This window comes from Gymnoscopelus microlampas (assembly GCF_963454915.1).
Source record: "Gymnoscopelus microlampas genome assembly, chromosome: 17".
NCBI classification, from domain to species: Eukaryota; Metazoa; Chordata; class Actinopteri; order Myctophiformes; family Myctophidae; genus Gymnoscopelus; species Gymnoscopelus microlampas.
Genome location: NC_139954.1, coordinates 46,400,057 through 46,420,104, shown reverse-complemented (window position 1 = coordinate 46,420,104; position 20,048 = coordinate 46,400,057). Strand labels below are relative to the sequence as shown.

General features: G+C 43.4%; 1 protein-coding gene across 1 annotated transcript in view; it reads right to left on the bottom strand.

Moving 5' to 3' along the window:
• The window catches only part of tspeara (thrombospondin-type laminin G domain and EAR repeats a), a 45,574-nt gene extending 27,785 nt beyond the window's left edge, over window positions 1–17,789 (bottom strand). The window contains exons 1-5 of the mRNA XM_084085516.1: window positions 17,592–17,789; window positions 13,155–13,381; window positions 9,595–9,821; window positions 9,059–9,149; window positions 7,281–7,437 (exon numbers count right to left, since the gene is read on the bottom strand). Coding sequence (XP_083941642.1) covers window positions 7,281–7,437; window positions 9,059–9,149; window positions 9,595–9,821; window positions 13,155–13,381; window positions 17,592–17,769 — 880 coding nt within the window. The 5' untranslated portion in view covers window positions 17,770–17,789. The remainder of the gene's footprint in view (window positions 1–7,280; window positions 7,438–9,058; window positions 9,150–9,594; window positions 9,822–13,154; window positions 13,382–17,591) is intronic.
• Between the last annotated feature and the right edge of the window lie 2,259 nt (window positions 17,790–20,048).

The window sequence follows — 20,048 nt, the reverse complement described above, 5'->3', positions numbered from 1 at the left end:
TATGTAGTTATATAGATGTATAGATACATATGTAGTTATATAGATGAATAGATACATATGTAGTTATATAGATGAATAGATACATATGTAGTTATATAGATGAATAGATACATATGTAGTTATATAGATGTATAGATACATATGTAGTTATATAGATGTATAGATACATATGTAGTTATATAGATGTATAGATACATATGTAGTTATATAGATGTATAGATACATATGTAGTTATATAGATGAATAGATACATATGTAGTTATATAGATGTATAGATACATATGTAGTTATATAGATGTATAGATACATATGTAGTTATATAGATGTATAGATACATATGTAGTTATATAGATGTATAGATACATATGTAGTTATATAGATGTATAGATACATATGTAGTTATATAGATGAATAGATACATATGTAGTTATATAGATGTATAGATACATATGTAGTTATATAGATGTATAGATACATATGTAGTTATATAGATGTATAGATACATATGTAGTTATATAGATGAATAGATACATATGTAGTTATATAGATGAATAGATACATATGTAGTTATATAGATGTATAGATACATATGTAGTTATATAGATGAATAGATACATATGTAGTTATATAGATGTATAGATACATATGTAGTTATATAGATAAATAGATACATATGTAGTTATATAGATGTATAGATACATATGTAGTTATATAGATAAATAGATACATATGTAGTTATATAGATAAATAGATACATATGTAGTTATATAGATGTATAGATACATATGTAGTTATATAGATGAATAGATACATATGTAGTTATATAGATGAATAGATACATATGTAGTTATATAGATGAATAGATACATATGTAGTTATATAGATGTATAGATACATATGTAGTTATATAGATGAATAGATACATATGTAGTTATATAGATGAATAGATACATATGTAGTTATATAGATGAATAGATACATATGTAGTTATATAGATGAATAGATACATATGTAGTTATATAGATGAATAGATACATATGTAGTTATATAGATGTATAGATACATATGTAGTTATATAGATGTATAGATACATATGTAGTTATATAGATGAATAGATACATATGTAGTTATATAGATGAATAGATACATATGTAGTTATATAGATGAATAGATACATATGTAGTTATATAGATGTATAGATACATATGTAGTTATATAGATGAATAGATACATATGTAGTTATATAGATGAATAGATACGTAGTTATATAGATGAATAGATACATATGTAGTTATATAGATGTATAGATACATATGTAGTTATATAGATGAATAGATACATATGTAGTTATATAGATGTATAGATACATATGTAGTTATATAGATGAATAGATACATATGTAGTTATATAGATGAATAGATACATATGTAGTTATATAGATGTATAGATACATATGTAGTTATATAGATGTATAGATACATATGTAGTTATATAGATGAATAGATACATATGTAGTTATATAGATGAATAGATACATATGTAGTTATATAGATGAATAGATACATATGTAGTTATATAGATGAATAGATACATATGTAGTTATATAGATGTATAGATACATATGTAGTTATATAGATGAATAGATACATATGTAGTTATATAGATGAATAGATACATATGTAGTTATATAGATGAATAGATACATATGTAGTTATATAGATGAATAGATACACACATACACGCTCTGTACAGACATGTCAGAGTCTGTCAACACTGTTCCTGGTGCTCAAGAAGGGTGACCTCATCCTGTTGTCATAGTAACATGCATGAAGGTAGTCATACACCCCCGTCAATCACGCACACACGCACACACACACACACACACACACACACACACACACACACACACACACACACACACACACACACACACACACACACACACACACACACACACACACACACACACACACACACACACAAAAGGACACTCTTCAGTGACTTCACAGCTAGAGTTACAGAGTTGCTGTAACCATCACAGCCGCTTGTTTGTAGCCTAAACACGCACGCACGTGCGCACACACACACACACACACACACACACACACACACACACACACACACACACACACACACACACACACACACACACACACACACACACACACACACACACACACACACACACACACACACACACACAGTTTCAACACAAACCAACACCTGCTCCTTTGGACTATTTCAAAAAGTTCCTTCCTGTTTTATTAGACGCCCTGCTCTCTGCTCACCAAGGTGACTAATGCAATACACACATATTGTGAGCTTGTAGATCGGCTATTTCCGGGCAATGAACACATTGGTGTAGACTAGAGGGAAATACTAGCAAACCCGGTGTAGAGCCTGGGGGTGCTCCGGTAAACCAAGTAGACGGGGTTTAACCCTTTAAACACATCTACAAGCTCACAGTGAGCTTGTAGATCTGCTATTTTCAAAAAGATCTTGAAAATAAATAGTGAAATAATATTTTGGAATACATATAGTATATATATATATATATATATTATATATATATATGTATGTATATGTATATGTATATATATATGTATGTATGTATGTGTGTATATATATATATATATATATATATATATATATATATATATATATATATATATATATATATATATATATATATATATATATATCACTGTGAGCTTGTAGATCGGCTATTTTCCCCATATATTATGTATTAATTCAGATGGGGGTCTGCGAAGAAATACAATAATCTGACATGCACATGTTTGAGGACTGTTTAAGCAATAATGAAAACATAAGTACACTTTAAAAACAAGCCCAAAAAAACGCAACACGCAACAACCAATATTTACAAGCAACTAAAAAAAAAGTCTAAAATCCATATCTCAAAATATTTGAATATTTCATAAGACCTCACAAAAAACTTGGTCTAGGATACTTTCAGCCTCGGAAACCCATGCCTTTTACATACCCATGCCCCGTTCTCTGTGGGGTTAAAGGTCAGGCCAGTTGGCTGTATCTACGTATCTACGTATACCAGGGGTCTTCAACAGGGGGTCCGGGACCCCTAGGGGTTGCTCAGAGAGGTATATCGTGTAGAGGGAAAAAAGAGCAGACCAAGTAAAAAACAAAAGATGAATCTGCATCTCAATTTTATACAATACGTAGAGGGGGTCCTTGCTTCATCTCTCTCTCAGCTAGGGGGTCCTTGGGCTGAAAACGTTGAAATCCCCTGGTGTATACTTTGACTTGAGTACCGCGGTTGAGTACTTTTTCCACCGCTGTCATTGGCTACAGTTTGAGTTGTGACGTCAGACCAGAGCTCAGACCAGCCTATATAACACGTACATTCTACTTCCTACCTGTAGCATCCAGAGAGACACATAGGGTAAGAGGCAGAGCACGAGAGACTGATATATTTATAGGGAGAGTTAAGAGAAAAGATATAGGGTGAGAGAAAGAACATTCCATATAGACCAACCTACACACAGACCCCATGCATAGCAGCAGTTTTGTTGATGACGACCCCCCGCTCCTGGAAGGAGTCAGGTCCCAATCCTCCCAGAACCAGCTCTCCTGTTGTCCCGAGTGTCCGTGGGTCTCCATGTGTCAGATGGTAAACCTCCATAAACACAAGAAGAGGAACCACGACCACATGCTGAAGAATGGGCAGATCCAGCACCTCTACAGCCACATGCTGAAGAATGGACAGATCCCTGATGACCTCTTCTGCCACAAGCTGAAGAATGGACGGATCCACCACCACCACATGCTGAAGAATGGACAGGTCCCTGATCACCTCTACAGTCCCAAGCCGAAGAATGGACAGGTCCCTGATCACCTCTACAGTCCCAAGCCGAAGAATGGACAGGTCCCTGATCACCTCTTCAGCCCCAAGCCGAAGAATGGACAGGTCCCTGATCACCTCTACAGTCCCAAGCCGAAGAATGGACAGGTCCCTGATCACCTCTTCAGCCCCAAGCCGAAGAATGGACAGGTCCCTGATCACCTCTTCAGCCCCAAGCCGAAGAATGGACAGGTCCCTGATCACCTCTACAGCCCCAAGCTGAAGAATGGACAGGTCCCCTCCAGAGCTACTAGCTGTCAGGAAGTCACCACCACCAGCAGCTCTGCCACCGGCCACCAGGAAAAAGGAGACGCAGAGATCAAAACGAGATCTTACAGTCATCAACAGCTTACCAAGACCACACCTCAGAAGCTTGGGGAGACAAAGAAACACCAGCTGACTTACACAAAAAAGAAACCCCACGCCTGTAAACAGTGTGGCAAACGTTTCAGTCAGTTAGGTACGACTACAGTTAGTCCAAAACGCTGCCGCTTGCCTCTTAAGAGGGGCACGAAAGTATGACCACATCTCCCCGATTCTTGCCCACCTCCACTGTTTGTTACAGGATTCAGTTTAAGATTTTAATGTCAGTTTTTAAGTCTTTATAAAAACACCTACTGATGCACAAACTTGGACACATCATCAGTGTCACTGGGTGTTTCGGGTCTTGCAACAGACACCCTCCTTCAGGTGACCCGACCAAGGCTGATCAGACCCCGGCCTGTGTCCAAGTGGCATGCTACTGCCCCCACTGTCTCTTGGGGCTTAGGGTGGCAGGTGAGATGTTGCAGCAGGTGTTGGCGACACTAGGAGGCTCTAGGCACTGTGGGTTGTCTCCGCTTCTGGTCTTCTGACCAGAAGTGAGCCTTCTGTGCGTTGCGTCGTCGTTGCTGCTGAGCACAAACATCTCATTCTGCCTTGATGGATATTTAAACCCTCGAAGGTTTTACCGCAGTCTGTAGCTTTTGGGTTCTTCCTCACAGAAGAAGTGGTTTGGGCTGCCAACCCTCTCCACCCCGGGTCGCTGTATCTCCGGCCGTCCTCCGTCACTCCCGATGTCACCACACTCTTCGTGGTCGTTCCTGGTTGTCACTGGTACTCCCACTCCCAGAGTTTTCAGTTCAGTTAATTGGACACATGTTGTTTCTTGATTCACTGGGTGTTTCGGGGCTTGCAACAGACACCCTCCTCCAGGCGACCCGACCGAGGCTGATCAGACCCCGGCCAGTGTACAAATGGTATGCTACTGCCCCCACCATCTCTTGGGGCTTAGGGTCGCTGGTGAGATGTTGATGTTTGACTTCTTAAAGCGGGTGTAGTGATAGTTTGTTATCAGCGAGCCAGGTGCAGATTTTACTGAGTTAGCTAAGGGCTTTTTCAACTTGCAATTTGTACTTGTCCAAGACCAGCAGAGCCGAGTCACAAGAACAAATTGCAATCACAAGCTGATCATGTCTGTCAAGCTGTCATGTCGTTTACATATATTAGGAACAGTAAAGGCCCTAGTATGCTTCCTTGCGGAACGCCACAATTCACTGGTAGGGGGGAGACAGTTCCATTCACCTGTTCTCTCCCCTCCAGATAGGATTTCATCCAGTTCACTGATGTGCTTTCAAAACCGATTACCGGGATTTATGGCGTCCAAATGCCTTTTGGAGGTCCAGCATGACCATGCGGCAGTATTCCCGCGTCCAACTCATGTTTGATGTGGTTGTTCAAATAGAAAAGGCCTGTGACACTGGAATGAGATGTTCTGAAGCCAGATTGGAATTTGTAAATTTGTTTTTTTTTTCAGTAAGATACTCTTCAACCTGTTCATAAACTATTTTTCCCATAACTTTTGAGATGGAACTAAGAATAGAAATAGTTGTGACTATGGTTGTAAAGAAGCTGTTTAAAGAATTAGCCACATCCAGTGTCGTCCGAAATAATGTTGATGTTAAATAACCATGATTATAGTAATAATAATATCTTCAGCAGAGCTTTTCAGAACAAGGTGGGTGTGATTCATTATTTTTATTCATTTATTTTAGCTTTTTACCCTCTTTTGTCTCTCCACACACATTTCTGTGTGTTGTCACTGCTGCTGTATGCTACTGACTCAACTGCCAGTGAGGAGCCCCCACCGGGAGGACGTAAAGCAGGGGTGGGCAAGATTTCTTTCCAAGGGGCCATACTGACTTCCATAAAGTGAGTGAGGGGCCACACATTGTACAATTGAATTGAAACTTGAAACACATATAGTGCTGAATGATGTTAAAACTGCATGGATTTGGTAGACATGCCAGACTATTTTAAAATAAGGTACTTGCTTTCACAACAATAATTTTCAGTTACAAAATATACTGAAGAGCTGTACTGTATCACTCAGGTGTACTCTGGCCTTACAATAAAAAGATGACTTGCATAAAACAATCCGCGTCAATGCCGTATCAACTTTTAAATGAGCCTATAAATCATCTTATCTGATATGCACCACTCCATAGGTCACTGATCAAACACATTGCATTATGTTATTAATATGGACTCAAGGTCAACTGATTCACTGGAACATTATAAACATAAAACATTTGAGAACATACTGTACGGATGGAGGAATGCAGGTAGGTATAATGCTCAAATGGTAAATATTAATGTGACTATTAATTGGTCTTATTTCTAAAAACAATTAACATGCGGCAGCCTTTTAGTTTTGGTGGGGTTCATTTTGTTTTTCTTTGAGGACTTGGCGGGCCGGATTAAGATGGTCAAAGGGCCGGGTCCGGCCCCCGGGCCGTATGTTGCCCATGTCTGACGTAAAGCCTTCCTCCTGCACAACACTCCTCGCTGACAGGCTCCACCCCCAGCCCGTAGCAGTACGTACAGTGACATTATCACCCTCCCCTGCCTGCCCTCTCTCCCCCGAACACGGACCAGTTGTGTTATATAGACGCTCGACAAAGCCGGATGCACAACGGTGGATTATAACCCCCAACCTCCGCGGTGGTGGTGGGGGCGGAGTCTTTGTTTCTGCGTTCTGACCGAGGCTCCGTTCTGCCGACAGTGAAAGCAGTGATTTTGTAGAGAAGAATGGTTTGCCGCCGGTTGGAGCCTTTTAGCCAAGAGAAAAGACATTCTGGACTCTATGGAACTTTATTCCATTGAGAACAGGAAAGCATCTGTTTTCATAGGGGTACATAGGGGTACTCACCATAGGGGTACATAAGGGTACATAGGGGTACTCACCATAGGTGTACATAAGGGTACATAGAAGTACTCACCATAGGGGTACATAAGGGTACATAGAAGTACTCACCATAGGGGTACATAAGGGTACATAGAAGTACTCACCATAGTGGTACATAAGAGTACATAGAAGTACTCACCATAGGGGTACATAAGGGTACATAGAAGTACTCACCATAGGGGTACAGGGGAAGCTGGCTGCTGGTTGGCTGCAGAGGTATGGAAGTGAGGACATGAGGTACAGACAGCTCAGCCAATCGCGGCTCTGATGAGGGGCAGAGTCTCAGCGTGGCGTCTGAACCAGGAAGTAGGACCAGCTGGCGCAGCAAACCCTGGGAGAGTGTGGGTCAACAGGTCGTTGGTTAAAGACATCATGATGGGTCAACAGGTCGTTGGTTAAAGACATCATGATGGGTCAACAGGTCGTTGGTTAAAGACATCATGAAATGGCTTTATTGCTAAGCTTAGCTCAGAAACGTAGGTGTGTGGTTTGTCAACCAATCAGACGGCCCGTCCCCTCGGGCTGTGGGATCGAGAGCTCAGGGCGGGGCAGCTGTCTAGAGGGTAGCACGGGTCAAAAAAATGGGATCCGAACCGAAATGGACCCGTAGATAATTGGACCGGTCCGAACGGAACCGAGAAAATATTCTAAATTACTGGACCCGGTCCGAAACGGACCGGTGGATTGGTGGACCCGGCCAGAAACGGGACCGAGGAAAACTGGACCCGTTCCGAAACGAACCGAGGATAATTCAAATGCATTAGACCCAGTCTGACCGGGTCTCTGGACCCGTAATGGACCCGGAGCTCATTTATAGCTAAAATCACTGGTATTCAGATTAGCCATGTGTGTCAGTCGCCCCGGGGCAACTGTGTTTTGGGGAGAGTGTTTTGGTATTCTTTAACAGCAGTGCAGTGCGCTTGAGATTGGCTGCGTTTCAATCGACTGTTAACATTAAACTATGCGAGAAACGGCGATATGGATTTGGGAGCGTAATTACAACGCATTAGTCTCATTTAACCGAAGGTTAAAGAGATTAATATAATAATAACTAGAAAAAGTGCTCCTCGGAGCACAAGTCTCCGCCAGCAGACTTGGGAATGTTGGGAATGTTCTACTTCTTATGTTCTAATTCTTACAAAAAATAGAACATGTTACTGTGTCATAGTAACATGACACAAGTGTCCTATCCGTCTGTATAACTGTCCTATCCGTCCTGTCTGTATAAATGTCCTATCCAATTGTTACAGTATCCGCCATTTCTCAGCCATTTCGTGATTATTCCTGTCTTACCTCACTTTGAAAGAGGCTAAGACTCTTTCAAAGTGACACATGTATTTATAGGCCGCTATACGTCACTAGCCAATCAGATCACACTATTTCACCGTATTGTCACGTGAGGCTTGACCAATGTTAGCTTGACATGTGGAAAGTGAAAACAATGTCTCCTGGCAGAGACAATAATACAAAGCTGGCCGCCGGGTCCTCACGGGTCCTCACGGGTCCTCACGGGTCCATCCATTTCAAATGGATCTGACCGAGACCTGTGGCAATTGGAACTGATCCGACCCGTGCCCGAGGGACATGTCAATATTTTGTCCCCGGCTCGGTTCTCGGTTCAGGGCTCGGGTCTTCGGTTCAGGGCTCGGGTCTTCGGTTCAGGGCTCGGTTCTCGGTTCAGGGCTCGGTTCTCGGTTCAGGGCTCGGGTCTTCGGTTCAGGGCTCGGTTCTCGGTTCAGGGCTCGGGTCCGGGTGGACCCATGCTACCCTCTACAGCTGTCTTGTCATGCGGAGAGCTCTGCTGACGGAGGCACGCTTATGTTCTGCGTTGCTTATTTCTAGCCTCCAATGTTTTCAGACACATGTTTTAATGCACTGTTTAACACGCCTTAATAAAACTACATGACCAGGTGACCCCGGGGTGGAGGTCAAAGGTCAAACTTGGGACTCACAGAAAAGCGTCCCTTCTGGCTCTTCCTGCTCCCCACGTACAACCTGGACCTCCTGGTGCTCAGTGTGCTGGGAAAACACCGCTCCTGGACACTGCAACACACACACACACACACACACACACACACACACGCACACGCACACGCACACGCACACGCACATGCACACGCGCGCGCACGCCACACACACAGTGTCAGTATACATGCATATAAACGATAGAACACAATATATCTGTGGGCAAATTACATATTAATTTGTGGGTCCTTGACATGAAAATGTTTGAGAACCAATAAAGCGAAACACAACACAACACAACACAACACAACACAACACAACACAACAAGTAACTAAAGTTTTCAAATAATTGTAGTGGAGTAAAAGTACAATATTTGCCTCTGAGATGTAGTGGAGTAGAAGTAAAAGTACTGGAAATTGGAAGTACCCAAGTAGAGCGCAAACACCTCAAAAGTGTACTTTAGTACAGCACTTGAGTGAATGCACTCAGTTACTTTACTTTACAGGTCAGCAGAACACTCACAGCTCCAGGGCCAGGCCACAGTCCAGGGTGAGCGTGGCGTGGCGCCCGCTCACCGCCAGCACCAGCGTGTGCCACGTGTTGTCCGCCAGGCGCACGTCCTTGAAGCTCAGCCTCCTCTTCCCGCCCTGCCCCCCCGCCACCAGGTGGAGGCGCTCACGAGACACACGCAGCCCCAGCAGCAGCCGGTCGGCCTCCTCCGAGACCAAGGAGAATATGTACTCATTTCTCTGGTGAACAAGGACACAGGAAATGAGATAAGGACACAGGGAAGGAGATAAGGACACAGGGAAGGAGATAAGGACACAGGGAAGGAGACAAGGACACAGGGAAGGAGACAAGGACACAGGGAAGGAGATAAGGACACAGGGAAGGAGACAAGGACACAGGGAAGGAGATAAGGACACAGGAAATGAGATAAGGACACAGGGAAGGAGACAAGGACACAGGGAAGGAGACAAGGACACAGGGAAGGAGATAAGGACACAGGGAAGGAGATAAGGACACAGGGAAGGAGATAAGGACACAGGGAAGGAGACAAGGACACAGGAAATGAGATAAGGACACAGGGAAGGAGACAAGGACACAGGGAAGGAGATAAGGACACAGGGAAGGAGATAAGGACACAGGGAAGGAGACAAGGACACAGGGAAGGAGACAAGGACACAGGGAAGGAGATAAGGACACAGGGAAGGAGACAAGGACACAGGGAAGGAGATAAGGACACAGGAAATGAGATAAGGACACAGGGAAGGAGACAAGGACACAGGGAAGGAGACAAGGACACAGGGAAGGAGATAAGGACACAGGGAAGGAGATAAGGACACAGGGAAGGAGATAAGGACACAGGGAAGGAGATAAGGACACAGGGAAGGAGACAAGGACACAGGGAAGGAGATAAGGACACAGGAAATGAGATAAGGACACAGGGAAGGAGATAAGGACACAGGGAAGGAGACAAGGACACAGGAAATGAGATAAGGACACAGGGAAGGAGACAAGGACACAGGGAAGGAGATAAGGACACAGGGAAGGAGATAAGGACACAGGGAAGGAGATAAGGACACAGGGAAGGAGATAAGGACACAGGGAAGGAGACAAGGACACAGGGAAGGAGACAAGGACACAGGAAATGAGATAAGGACACAGGGAAGGAGACAAGGACACAGGGAAGGAGACAAGGACACAGGGAAGGAGATAAGGACACAGGGAAGGAGACAAGGACACAGGGAAGGAGATAAGGACACAGGGAAGGAGATAAGGACACAGGGAAGGAGATAAGGACACAGGGAAGGAGATAAGGACACAGGGAAGGAGACAAGGACACAGGGAAGGAGACAAGGACACAGGGAAGGAGACAAGGACACAGGGAAGGAGATAAGGACACAGGAAATGAGATAAGGACACAGGAAATGAGACAAGGACACAGGAAATGAGACAAGGACACAGGAAATGAGATAAGGACACAGGGAAGGAGATAAGGACACAGGAAATGAGATAAGGACACAGGAAATGAGACAAGGACACAGGAAATGAGATAAGGACACAGGGAAGGAGACAAGGACACAGGGAAGGAGACAAGGACACAAGGAAGGAGATAAGGACACAGGGAAGGAGACAAGGACACAGGGAAGGAGATAAGGACACAGGGAAGGAGATAAGGACACAGGGAAGGAGATAAGGACACAGGGAAGGAGACAAGGACACAGGAAATGAGATAAGGACACAGGAAATGAGACAAGGACACAGGAAATGAGATAAGGACACAGGGAAGGAGACAAGGACACAGGGAAGGAGATAAGGACACAGGGAAGGAGACAAGGACACAGGGAAGGAGACAAGGACACAGGGAAGGAGACAAGGACACAGGGAAGGAGATAAGGACACAGGGAAGGAGACAAGGACACAGGGAAGGAGACAAGGACACAGGGAAGGAGACAAGGACACAGGAAATGAGATAAGGACACAGGGAAGGAGACAAGGACACAGGGAAGGAGATAAGGACACAGGGAAGGAGACAAGGACACAGGGAAGGAGATAAGGACACAGGGAAGGAGACAAGGACACAGGAAATGAGATAAGGACACAGGGAAGGAGACAAGGACACAGGGAAGGAGACAAGGACACAGGGAAGGAGATAAGGACACAGGGAAGGAGATAAGGACACAGGGAAGGAGACAAGGACACAGGGAAGGAGACAAGGACACAGGGAAGGAGACAAGGACACAGGGAAGGAGACAAGGACACAGTTGTGGGAAAAAGTACAAAAGTAAAAGTACAATATTTGCCTCTGAGATGTAGTGGAGTGGAAGTAAAATTACAGACAATGTAAAATACCCAGTAAAGTAAAAAATACCTCAAAACTGTACTTGCCACATTGCCTGCCATTGACGGAGATCTCCGTCATTGGCGCCGATTCTTTTTTTGAAAATTCTACAAGAGGGCGCTCTAACGCAACCTCAGTATAAGGTACAAAAAAAACCTGGCAGAAGCTAAATAATTCATTAATTAATACCTGGCAGGGAATGTGTTAACTCTTTAACTGCCAATGACGAGATTTCTGGTCATATTTTGCTAAGGCTCAGACTGCCCAAATGACGAGAATGAGGAGATTTTGTGTTTCAGTGGTTTTACGCTAGATGGCGCTGTTCGCTGACACATGAGCGACCATATCATTCTCAATCACACAGATCCGGGAGATCACGTGATCGCGAGATCTCCTCCACCGGTCTCTTCCTCGTTATTCGATTTGGAAAAAAAACGCCCGTTTCTCGCCTCGGATTTACTCTGCATTTTTTGACGAGACATGCTATATTCAATGGCCTAAAACAATTAATTCCTAAGCCAATACTTTGATGACCAGTGGACCAGTAGGCAGCGGTTCCGGTAGGCAGAATCTGGTTGTTTAAAAATATCCCTGGTTATTTTTATACAACCAGATTCTGCCCAAGTCCTGGAAAGGACGCGCTGTGATTGGCCAGGAGCCAGGAAGCCTTCTCCAAAATGGCGCCCGAGATACAGGTCGTTCCAATGAACTGCAGAGGCCAATGAGGTATCTAGGTTTCTATGTCTATGCTCTGCTGCTGCACAGCTGCAGTGGAGTGAGTATCCAGCTATTCCCATTGGCTGAGGGGACGGGAGCGCGGGACCTTCTGATTGGTTGAACCACCGTTTTAGGATGAAACATCAAAATAAAATGAGCAAAAAAAGACTTTAACTTCTGAATGAGGTTGGGTATTTTAACTCTTTAACTTCTGAATGAGACTTTAACTCTTTAACTTCTGAATGAGGTTGGGTATTTTAACTCTTTAACTTCTGAATGAGGTTGGGTATTTTAACTCTTTACCTTCTGAATGAGATTTTAACTCTTTACCTTCTGAATGAGGTTGGGTATTTTAACTCTTTGTCTGCCAATGACGAGATTCCTCGTCATATTTTGCAGTGGCTCAAAGTGTTTTCAGTGGTTTTCCACTAGATGGCGCTGTAACTCTTTACCTTCTGAATGAGGTTGGGTATTTTAACTCTTTACCTTCTGAATGAGGTTGGGTATTTTAACTCTTTACCTTCTGAATGAGGTTGGGTATTTTAACGGTGGCGACCAATGAGAACTCTCCAGGGAAGTAGTCACAGTTGGTGAAGATCTGAGAGGCGGGGAAACTCAACGTCGTTGCCATGGCACCGGCTAAATGGAATCCCCGGGAACCTTTGGACTGAACCATCCGCAACTGGTGCAGGGGTGTTTCTCCAGGAGGAGGTAGAACTCTGGACAGCAGATCCAGAGGAAGCAGATCTGAGGAAACAAACCATGAAAACACCCACATTAATCTACGTTCTACATCAACACCCACATTAATCTACCACCAGTCTACTTCCTACATCAACAATATGTTGCAACGTGCACCAGCACCCACCCACCACCGCGCACCACCAACCACCACAAGATTGTTTTTTATTTTCCAAAAATGGCAGATCTACAAGCTATATATGAGCTTGTAGATCTGCTATTTTTGAATAGTCAAAGAAATCTAAAGTGACAGAGATGCGTTCCCGGTCTGAATGGGGTAAGTTGTAACGCGACTCTGCCCTGCAAACACACACATGTTCAACAGCAAAGGAAGGAGACTGTCTGTCACATGACTGTCACATGACTGTCACATGTCTGTCACATGTCACCAAGCATGGTTGGTTACTGTTTCACCTCACTGAATGGAGGGAGGGGACCACAGACAGACAGACAGACAGACAGACAGACAGACAGACAGACAGACAGAGACAGAGACAGAGACAGAGACAGAGACAGAGACAGAGACAGACAGACAGACAGACAGACAGACAGGGATCACATTTCAAAGGAGACACATAACAGAGGTGTGTACAGAGGAGATGAAAACCAGGAGCGGCCTCACAAAGGCTCGGCTGTGACTGAGAAAGGGACAGTTTGGCACTTAAAGGGATATTTCACTTTCAAACCTGTTTGGGGTCATTTTATCGTCTACTCAGTCTTCTGTGTTTCACCTCAGAGTCAGACACTGTTTAAGTTGCTTCATTCACTATTTAGATATTTGATATTCATTTAATCAGACACGCCCCCTTCCTATACAAACCCATTGTAACTTCAAACTCCATTGTAACCATGATAGATTCATCTAAAACACCCTCCTTGGTTCTGGTGATATTGTCCTTCTAATATTCTTTTTCATTTATATATATATATATATATATTTTTAGCGGTGCCAGCCGCTCTACTCTTGACTATGTCCGTCCGTATGTCCGTTTGTCCGTTTGTCCGTTTGTCCGTTTGTCCGTTTGTCCGTTATGTCCGTTTGAGCACGGGCTTTAAACAGCTATAACTCCAGTTCGCAGCATGCCAGCAAGTCCAAATTTGGTATGTGGACTTACACCACCAATTGGGACGAGCATTGATTGCTGAAGCCCCGCCCCGCCCTATTATAGCGCCACCAGGAGGCCACTGGCTTTAAACAGCGCTTTACACAGCTATAACTCCAGTTCGCAGCATGCCAGCAAGTCCCAATTTGGTATGTGGACTTACACCACCAATAGGGACGAGCATTAATTGCTGAAGCCCCGCCCCGCCCTATTATAGCGCCACCAGGAGGCCACTCATCAAAGGCACCGCTTCCTTCACACAGGGTGGGATTTTTTTTTTTAAATGAAGATGAAAAGAAATATTAATAAAATAAAATAAAATAAATGAAAAAAGGAATAAAAAAACCCCCCAGCCCCCTCCCATAGTAGAACAAGACCAGGAGACCTGGTTCTGCCAGACCCGGCAGATGCCCCTGTGTCTATGCCCATGTATGGACGAAAGGGGGACAGACTTTTATGGCTGGGGCCTAAGGACAAAGGGGGCATGCCCATGTATGGAGAAAACAGGTACAAAGCCTCATGACCCCTTGGGTCTGGCTGACAATATCAGACAAGACAAAAGTATTGACATTAAAAATATATTAAAGTACCAGAAGTAAAAGTACTCATTATGCAGAATGTCCGGTTTCACATTGTATCATATATAAAATGTATTAAAATCTTTTGAAAGTAGTTAATAGGGCTGAAGTTTTGTAATAATAATTCAAATCTAGTAATTAGTGACTAGCTGTCAAATCATTGTAGTGGAGTAAAAGTACAACATTGGCCTCTCAGATGTAGTGTAGTGGAACATTGGAAATACTCGAATAAAGTAAAACTACCTCAAAATTTTACTTAAGTACAGTACTTGAGTAAATGTACTTAGTTCCTTTCCTCTCACTGAACTCACTATTTCTGATGAAAGCTCAGCCAGTGTTCCTTAGTAGCTCTGCTTCCTTTTAACCATTTAAGACCAGGAACGCACCTGTCATTTTAGATTGTAAGAGAGAGAGAGAGAGAGAGAGAGAGAGAGAGAGAGAGAGAGAGAGAGAGAGAGAGAGAGATCCTGTGATCTACAAGATCACATGATCTTTGAACCTTTCACCTTGTTGCTGTAATGTTCACGGAGACATTAGCTAAATGTGGTGTGTGTGTGTGTGTGTGTGTGTGTGTGTGTGTGTGTGTGTGTGTGTGTGTGTGTGTGTGTGTGTGTGTGTGTGTGTGTGTGTGTGTGTGTGTGTGTGTGTGTGTGTGTGTGTGTGTGTTTGGTTAAAACAAAATTATATTCTTGTGTTAAATAGTCAGTGGTGGGGAAAGTACTCAATTTTTTTACTTAAGTAAAAGTATCAATACACAAAGTCCTGAATTTAAAATATATTTGAGTAAAAGTATAAAAGTATTGGCCTATCAAAATTGACGTAAAGTACCAAAAGTAAAAGTACTCATTGTGCCGAATGTCTCATTACAAGTTTTCAAATGTATAAACATCTTTTGAAAATAGCCGGTCTACAAGCTCACAATGTGTCACATCGTGACACATTGTGAGCTTGTAGATCGGCTATTTTCAAATGGGCTGAAGTGGTTAATGCATGTTTTGTAATAATAATCAAAATCTACAAAGTAACTAGTAACTAAAGTTGTCAAATAATTCTAGTGGAGTAAAAGCACAATATTTGCCTCTGGTTCATTGTAATGATTACTATCACAGTATAGAGCTATTTAACACTTATTTTATCAAATACATATACATCACTTAAGCCATATTTAATTGTTGTAACTTTTTAATTAAAAGCATGATAAAATAATGTCTGGACGGAGAGACAGACGGACGGACGGACGGACGGACGGACGGACGCGATAAGAACACCTGCAGCCTCTATCTAATCTGCTGTGACCACAACTATCTCACAGGAAGTGTGTGTGTGTGTGTGTGTGTGTGTGTGTGTGTGTGTGTGTGTGTGTGTGTGTGTGTGTGTAGAGTATGTTTCTATATCAGCGGTGTTCCAACTTTTCCATCTCAAGGACCCCCAAAATGATATGTATTTGGCAGCGGACCCCCATCTAAAAATAAGAACCACAGCTGTCTGTCTCTCCTACACTGTCTGTCTCTCAGCTGGCCTACTGTCTGTCTCTCCTACACTGTCTGTCTCTCAGCTGGCCTACTGTCTGTCTCTCCTACACTGTCTGTCTCTCAGCTGTCCTACTGTCTGTCTCTCCTACACTGTCTCTCTCTCTCAGCTGTCCTACTGTCTGTCTCTCCTACACTGTCTGTCTCTCTCAGCTGTCCTACTGTCTGTCTCTCCTACACTGTCCCTCTCTCAGCTGTCCTACTGTCTGTCTCTCCTACACTGTCTCTCTCTCAGCTGTCCTACTGTCTGTCTCTCCTACACTGTCTGTCTCTCAGCTGGCCTACTGTCTGTCTCTCCTACACTGTCTCTCTCTCAGCTGTCCTACTGTCCTCCCTCCATAAAGAACACATAGACAGTCTCTCTTTAGAGTTATAGACTTCATTCACAGTGTTTACATGGCTGATATAGTGATGTAGTGTAGTCAAAATTCAAAATTCCGGACTTTCGGACTGCTTGAGTAAAAGTACAAAAGTATTGGCATCAAAATGTACTTAAAGTACCAAAAGTAGAGAGTACTAATGCAGAATGTTTGCAGAAATGTGCATTTCACAAATTTTCAAATGTATAAAAATCTTTTGAAAATAGCAGATCTACAAGCTTGTAGATCTACTATTTTCAAATGGCCAAAATGCACATAGGGCTATAGAGTGGTTAATGTATGTTTTGTAATAATAATTTAAATCTACAAAGTAACTAGTAACTAACGTTTTCAAATAATTGTAGTGGAGTAAAAGTATATTTACCTCTGACATGTAGTTGAATAGAAGTAAAAGTATTGGAAATTGGAAATACTCAAGTGAAGTAAAAATAACAAAAGGAATTACAGTAAGTACAGTACTTAAGTAAATGTACTTAGTTACTTTACACTACTGCACACACACACACACACACACACACACACACACACACACACACACACACACACACACACACACACACACACACACACACACACACACACACACACACACACACACACACACACACACACACAGCGGTCCGTACCTGTGCATGGCCTCCAGGCTTGGCCCTGGGCCCCAGAGGGGCCGACAGCCCAGCAGAGCATCCAGGGGCCCAGGGCCCACATCCAGGGGCCCAGGGCCCACATCGGAGCTCTGTCTCTGGGTGGGCTATCCCTGTGGAGCCCCCCGCAGCGCCGGGGGCGTGGTCCAGTCCCGCTCATGACCCTCTGCACTGCATGGCATCCCCTCCTCTCTGTCTCTCTCTCTCTCTCTCTCTCTCTCTCTCTCTCTCTCTCTCTCTCTGGAGAGCACAGTACGAGAAAACGCACAACAATCATTGGTGGAAAAAGTACTCGCATTTTTTACTTAAGTAAAAGTATCAATACTGCAATGTAGAAATACTCTGTTACTCTACAAGTAAAAGTCCAGAATTGAAAATGTACTCTAGTAAAAGTACAAAAGTATAAAATGTACATAAAGTACCAAAAGTAAAAGTACTAAAATGTTTGAAAATAGCCGATCTACAAGCTCACAACGTGTCGCGATGCGACGCGTTGTGACCTTGTAGATCTGCTATTTTCAAATAGCCTAGGTATAAAACAGGGCTAAAGTGGTTAATGTATGTTTCATAATATCATCATTTATATCTGAAAAGTAACTAACTGAAGTTTTCAAATAATTGTAGTGGAGTAAAAGTACAATATTTACCTCTGAGATGTAGTGGAGTAGAAGTGCAGGTATTGGAAATCGTAAATACTCAAATAAAGTACAAAATACCTCAAAACTGTCCTTAAGTACAGCACTTCAGTAAATGTACTTAGTCTTGAGAGAGCTCGGTACGGGAAAACAAATAATAATCTTGAATGAAAAAAGAAACATATTTTCAAAGCGTTGTTCCTGCTGTCGCCTCACACTCAGCTTCTGTCAAAGTGTTCGGTGGAACTTCAGGCCGAAACCCTGAGCTTCATTCGGGAGGCTTCACCTCCCGTCTCTCCACGGGCTTCAGAGAGCATCAGAGGCCAACATCTCATCACACCGCTCAAGCAAAAGAACCAAAACATTATCCAAAAAGTCCTCAAGAGAGGACACTACGGTCTCAGGTTGTGAAAACCCCTAACTTCCTTTTTGTCTGTCTGAAGTCTAGATGAAAAAAAGGTCCTGGCGTGTCTTTGGTTCTTGCTGCGCCGACAGTCTGAACCTTCTGAGCCGATAGTCCTGGGTTTGGGCTCAGCCGTGTGAGCCGATCTCCAGGCCCTGCAGAACCTCTGACGACAGAGTCACCATCACGGCCGTCGGTTCCAACAACAACAACAACAACAACAACAAGGACCCAGCAGCCGGTCTGGAGTTCCGTGAAGGTCCCCTGTCTTCACCGGGTCAGTTTACCAGGTGGAGACACATTCTGCTGGCCCCTCCTTGTGGCCTGTGTGCCTATTGACACAACATATACAAAAGAAACTGAACAATCGTCCAATTAACAGAAAGAAAAACTAAAATCCAACACGTGTTTGAAAGTAAAGAAATGGTCTCTCTGTGTCAAAGCTGCTTGGATTTACCAACTCCAGCGTTCACAGGTTGTGAGAGAAGTCCCAAAGTGTCAGTCAGTCAGACAGACATGGTGTGTGTGTGTGTGTGTGTGTGTGTGTGTGTGTGTGTGTGTGTGTGTGTGTGTGTGTGTGTGTGTGTGTGTGTGTGTGTGTGCGTGTGTGTGTGCGTGCGTGCATGCGTGTGTGTTGTCAGGTGTGTGAGCATATTGCGTTGTGACAGACTCTACCTGCACACACAGCCAGACTCCCTCCTGATATTTAAATAAGAATGGATGTCAGCTGCTAGGGGGAGGGGCTACAGCTGGGGAGAGAGAGAGAGAGAGAGAGAGAGAGAGAGAGAGAGAGAGAGAGAGAGAGAGAGCGAGCGAGCGAGCGAGAGAGAGAGGGATAGAGAGACATAGGGAATGGAGGGATGAAAGAAGGGGAAGAGAGGGAGGTAGAGAGGCTTTGAAAGTGACTGATCTCTGTGTGAGTGTCAGGTGTGATGATGATGAGAGGAATTCCCCACTGAGGAGGGGCTGTCCCTTAACCCCCCCCCCCCCCCCTTCTCCTCCCTCCCCTTCTGCCCAGGAGAGCTTTAAGGGGGTTCAGACAGTGCCTTGCTCAAGGACAGTTGTGGAAAAAAGTACTCAAATGTTTTACTTAAGTAAAAGTATCAATGCTGCAATGTAGAAGTACTCTGTTACAAGTAGAGTAAAAGTACAAAAGTATTGGCATCAAAATGTACTTAAAGTACCAAAAGTAAAAGTGCTAAAATGTTTGAAAACAGCAGATCTACAAGCTCACAACGCGTAGTGATGCGCCGCGTTGTGAGCTTGTAGATCTGCTATTTTCAAATAGCCTACGTATAAAATAGGGCTAAAGTGGTTAATGTATTTTATAACATAATCATTTATATCTGCAAAGTAACTAAAGTTTTTAAATAATTGTAGTGGAGTAAAAGTACAATATTT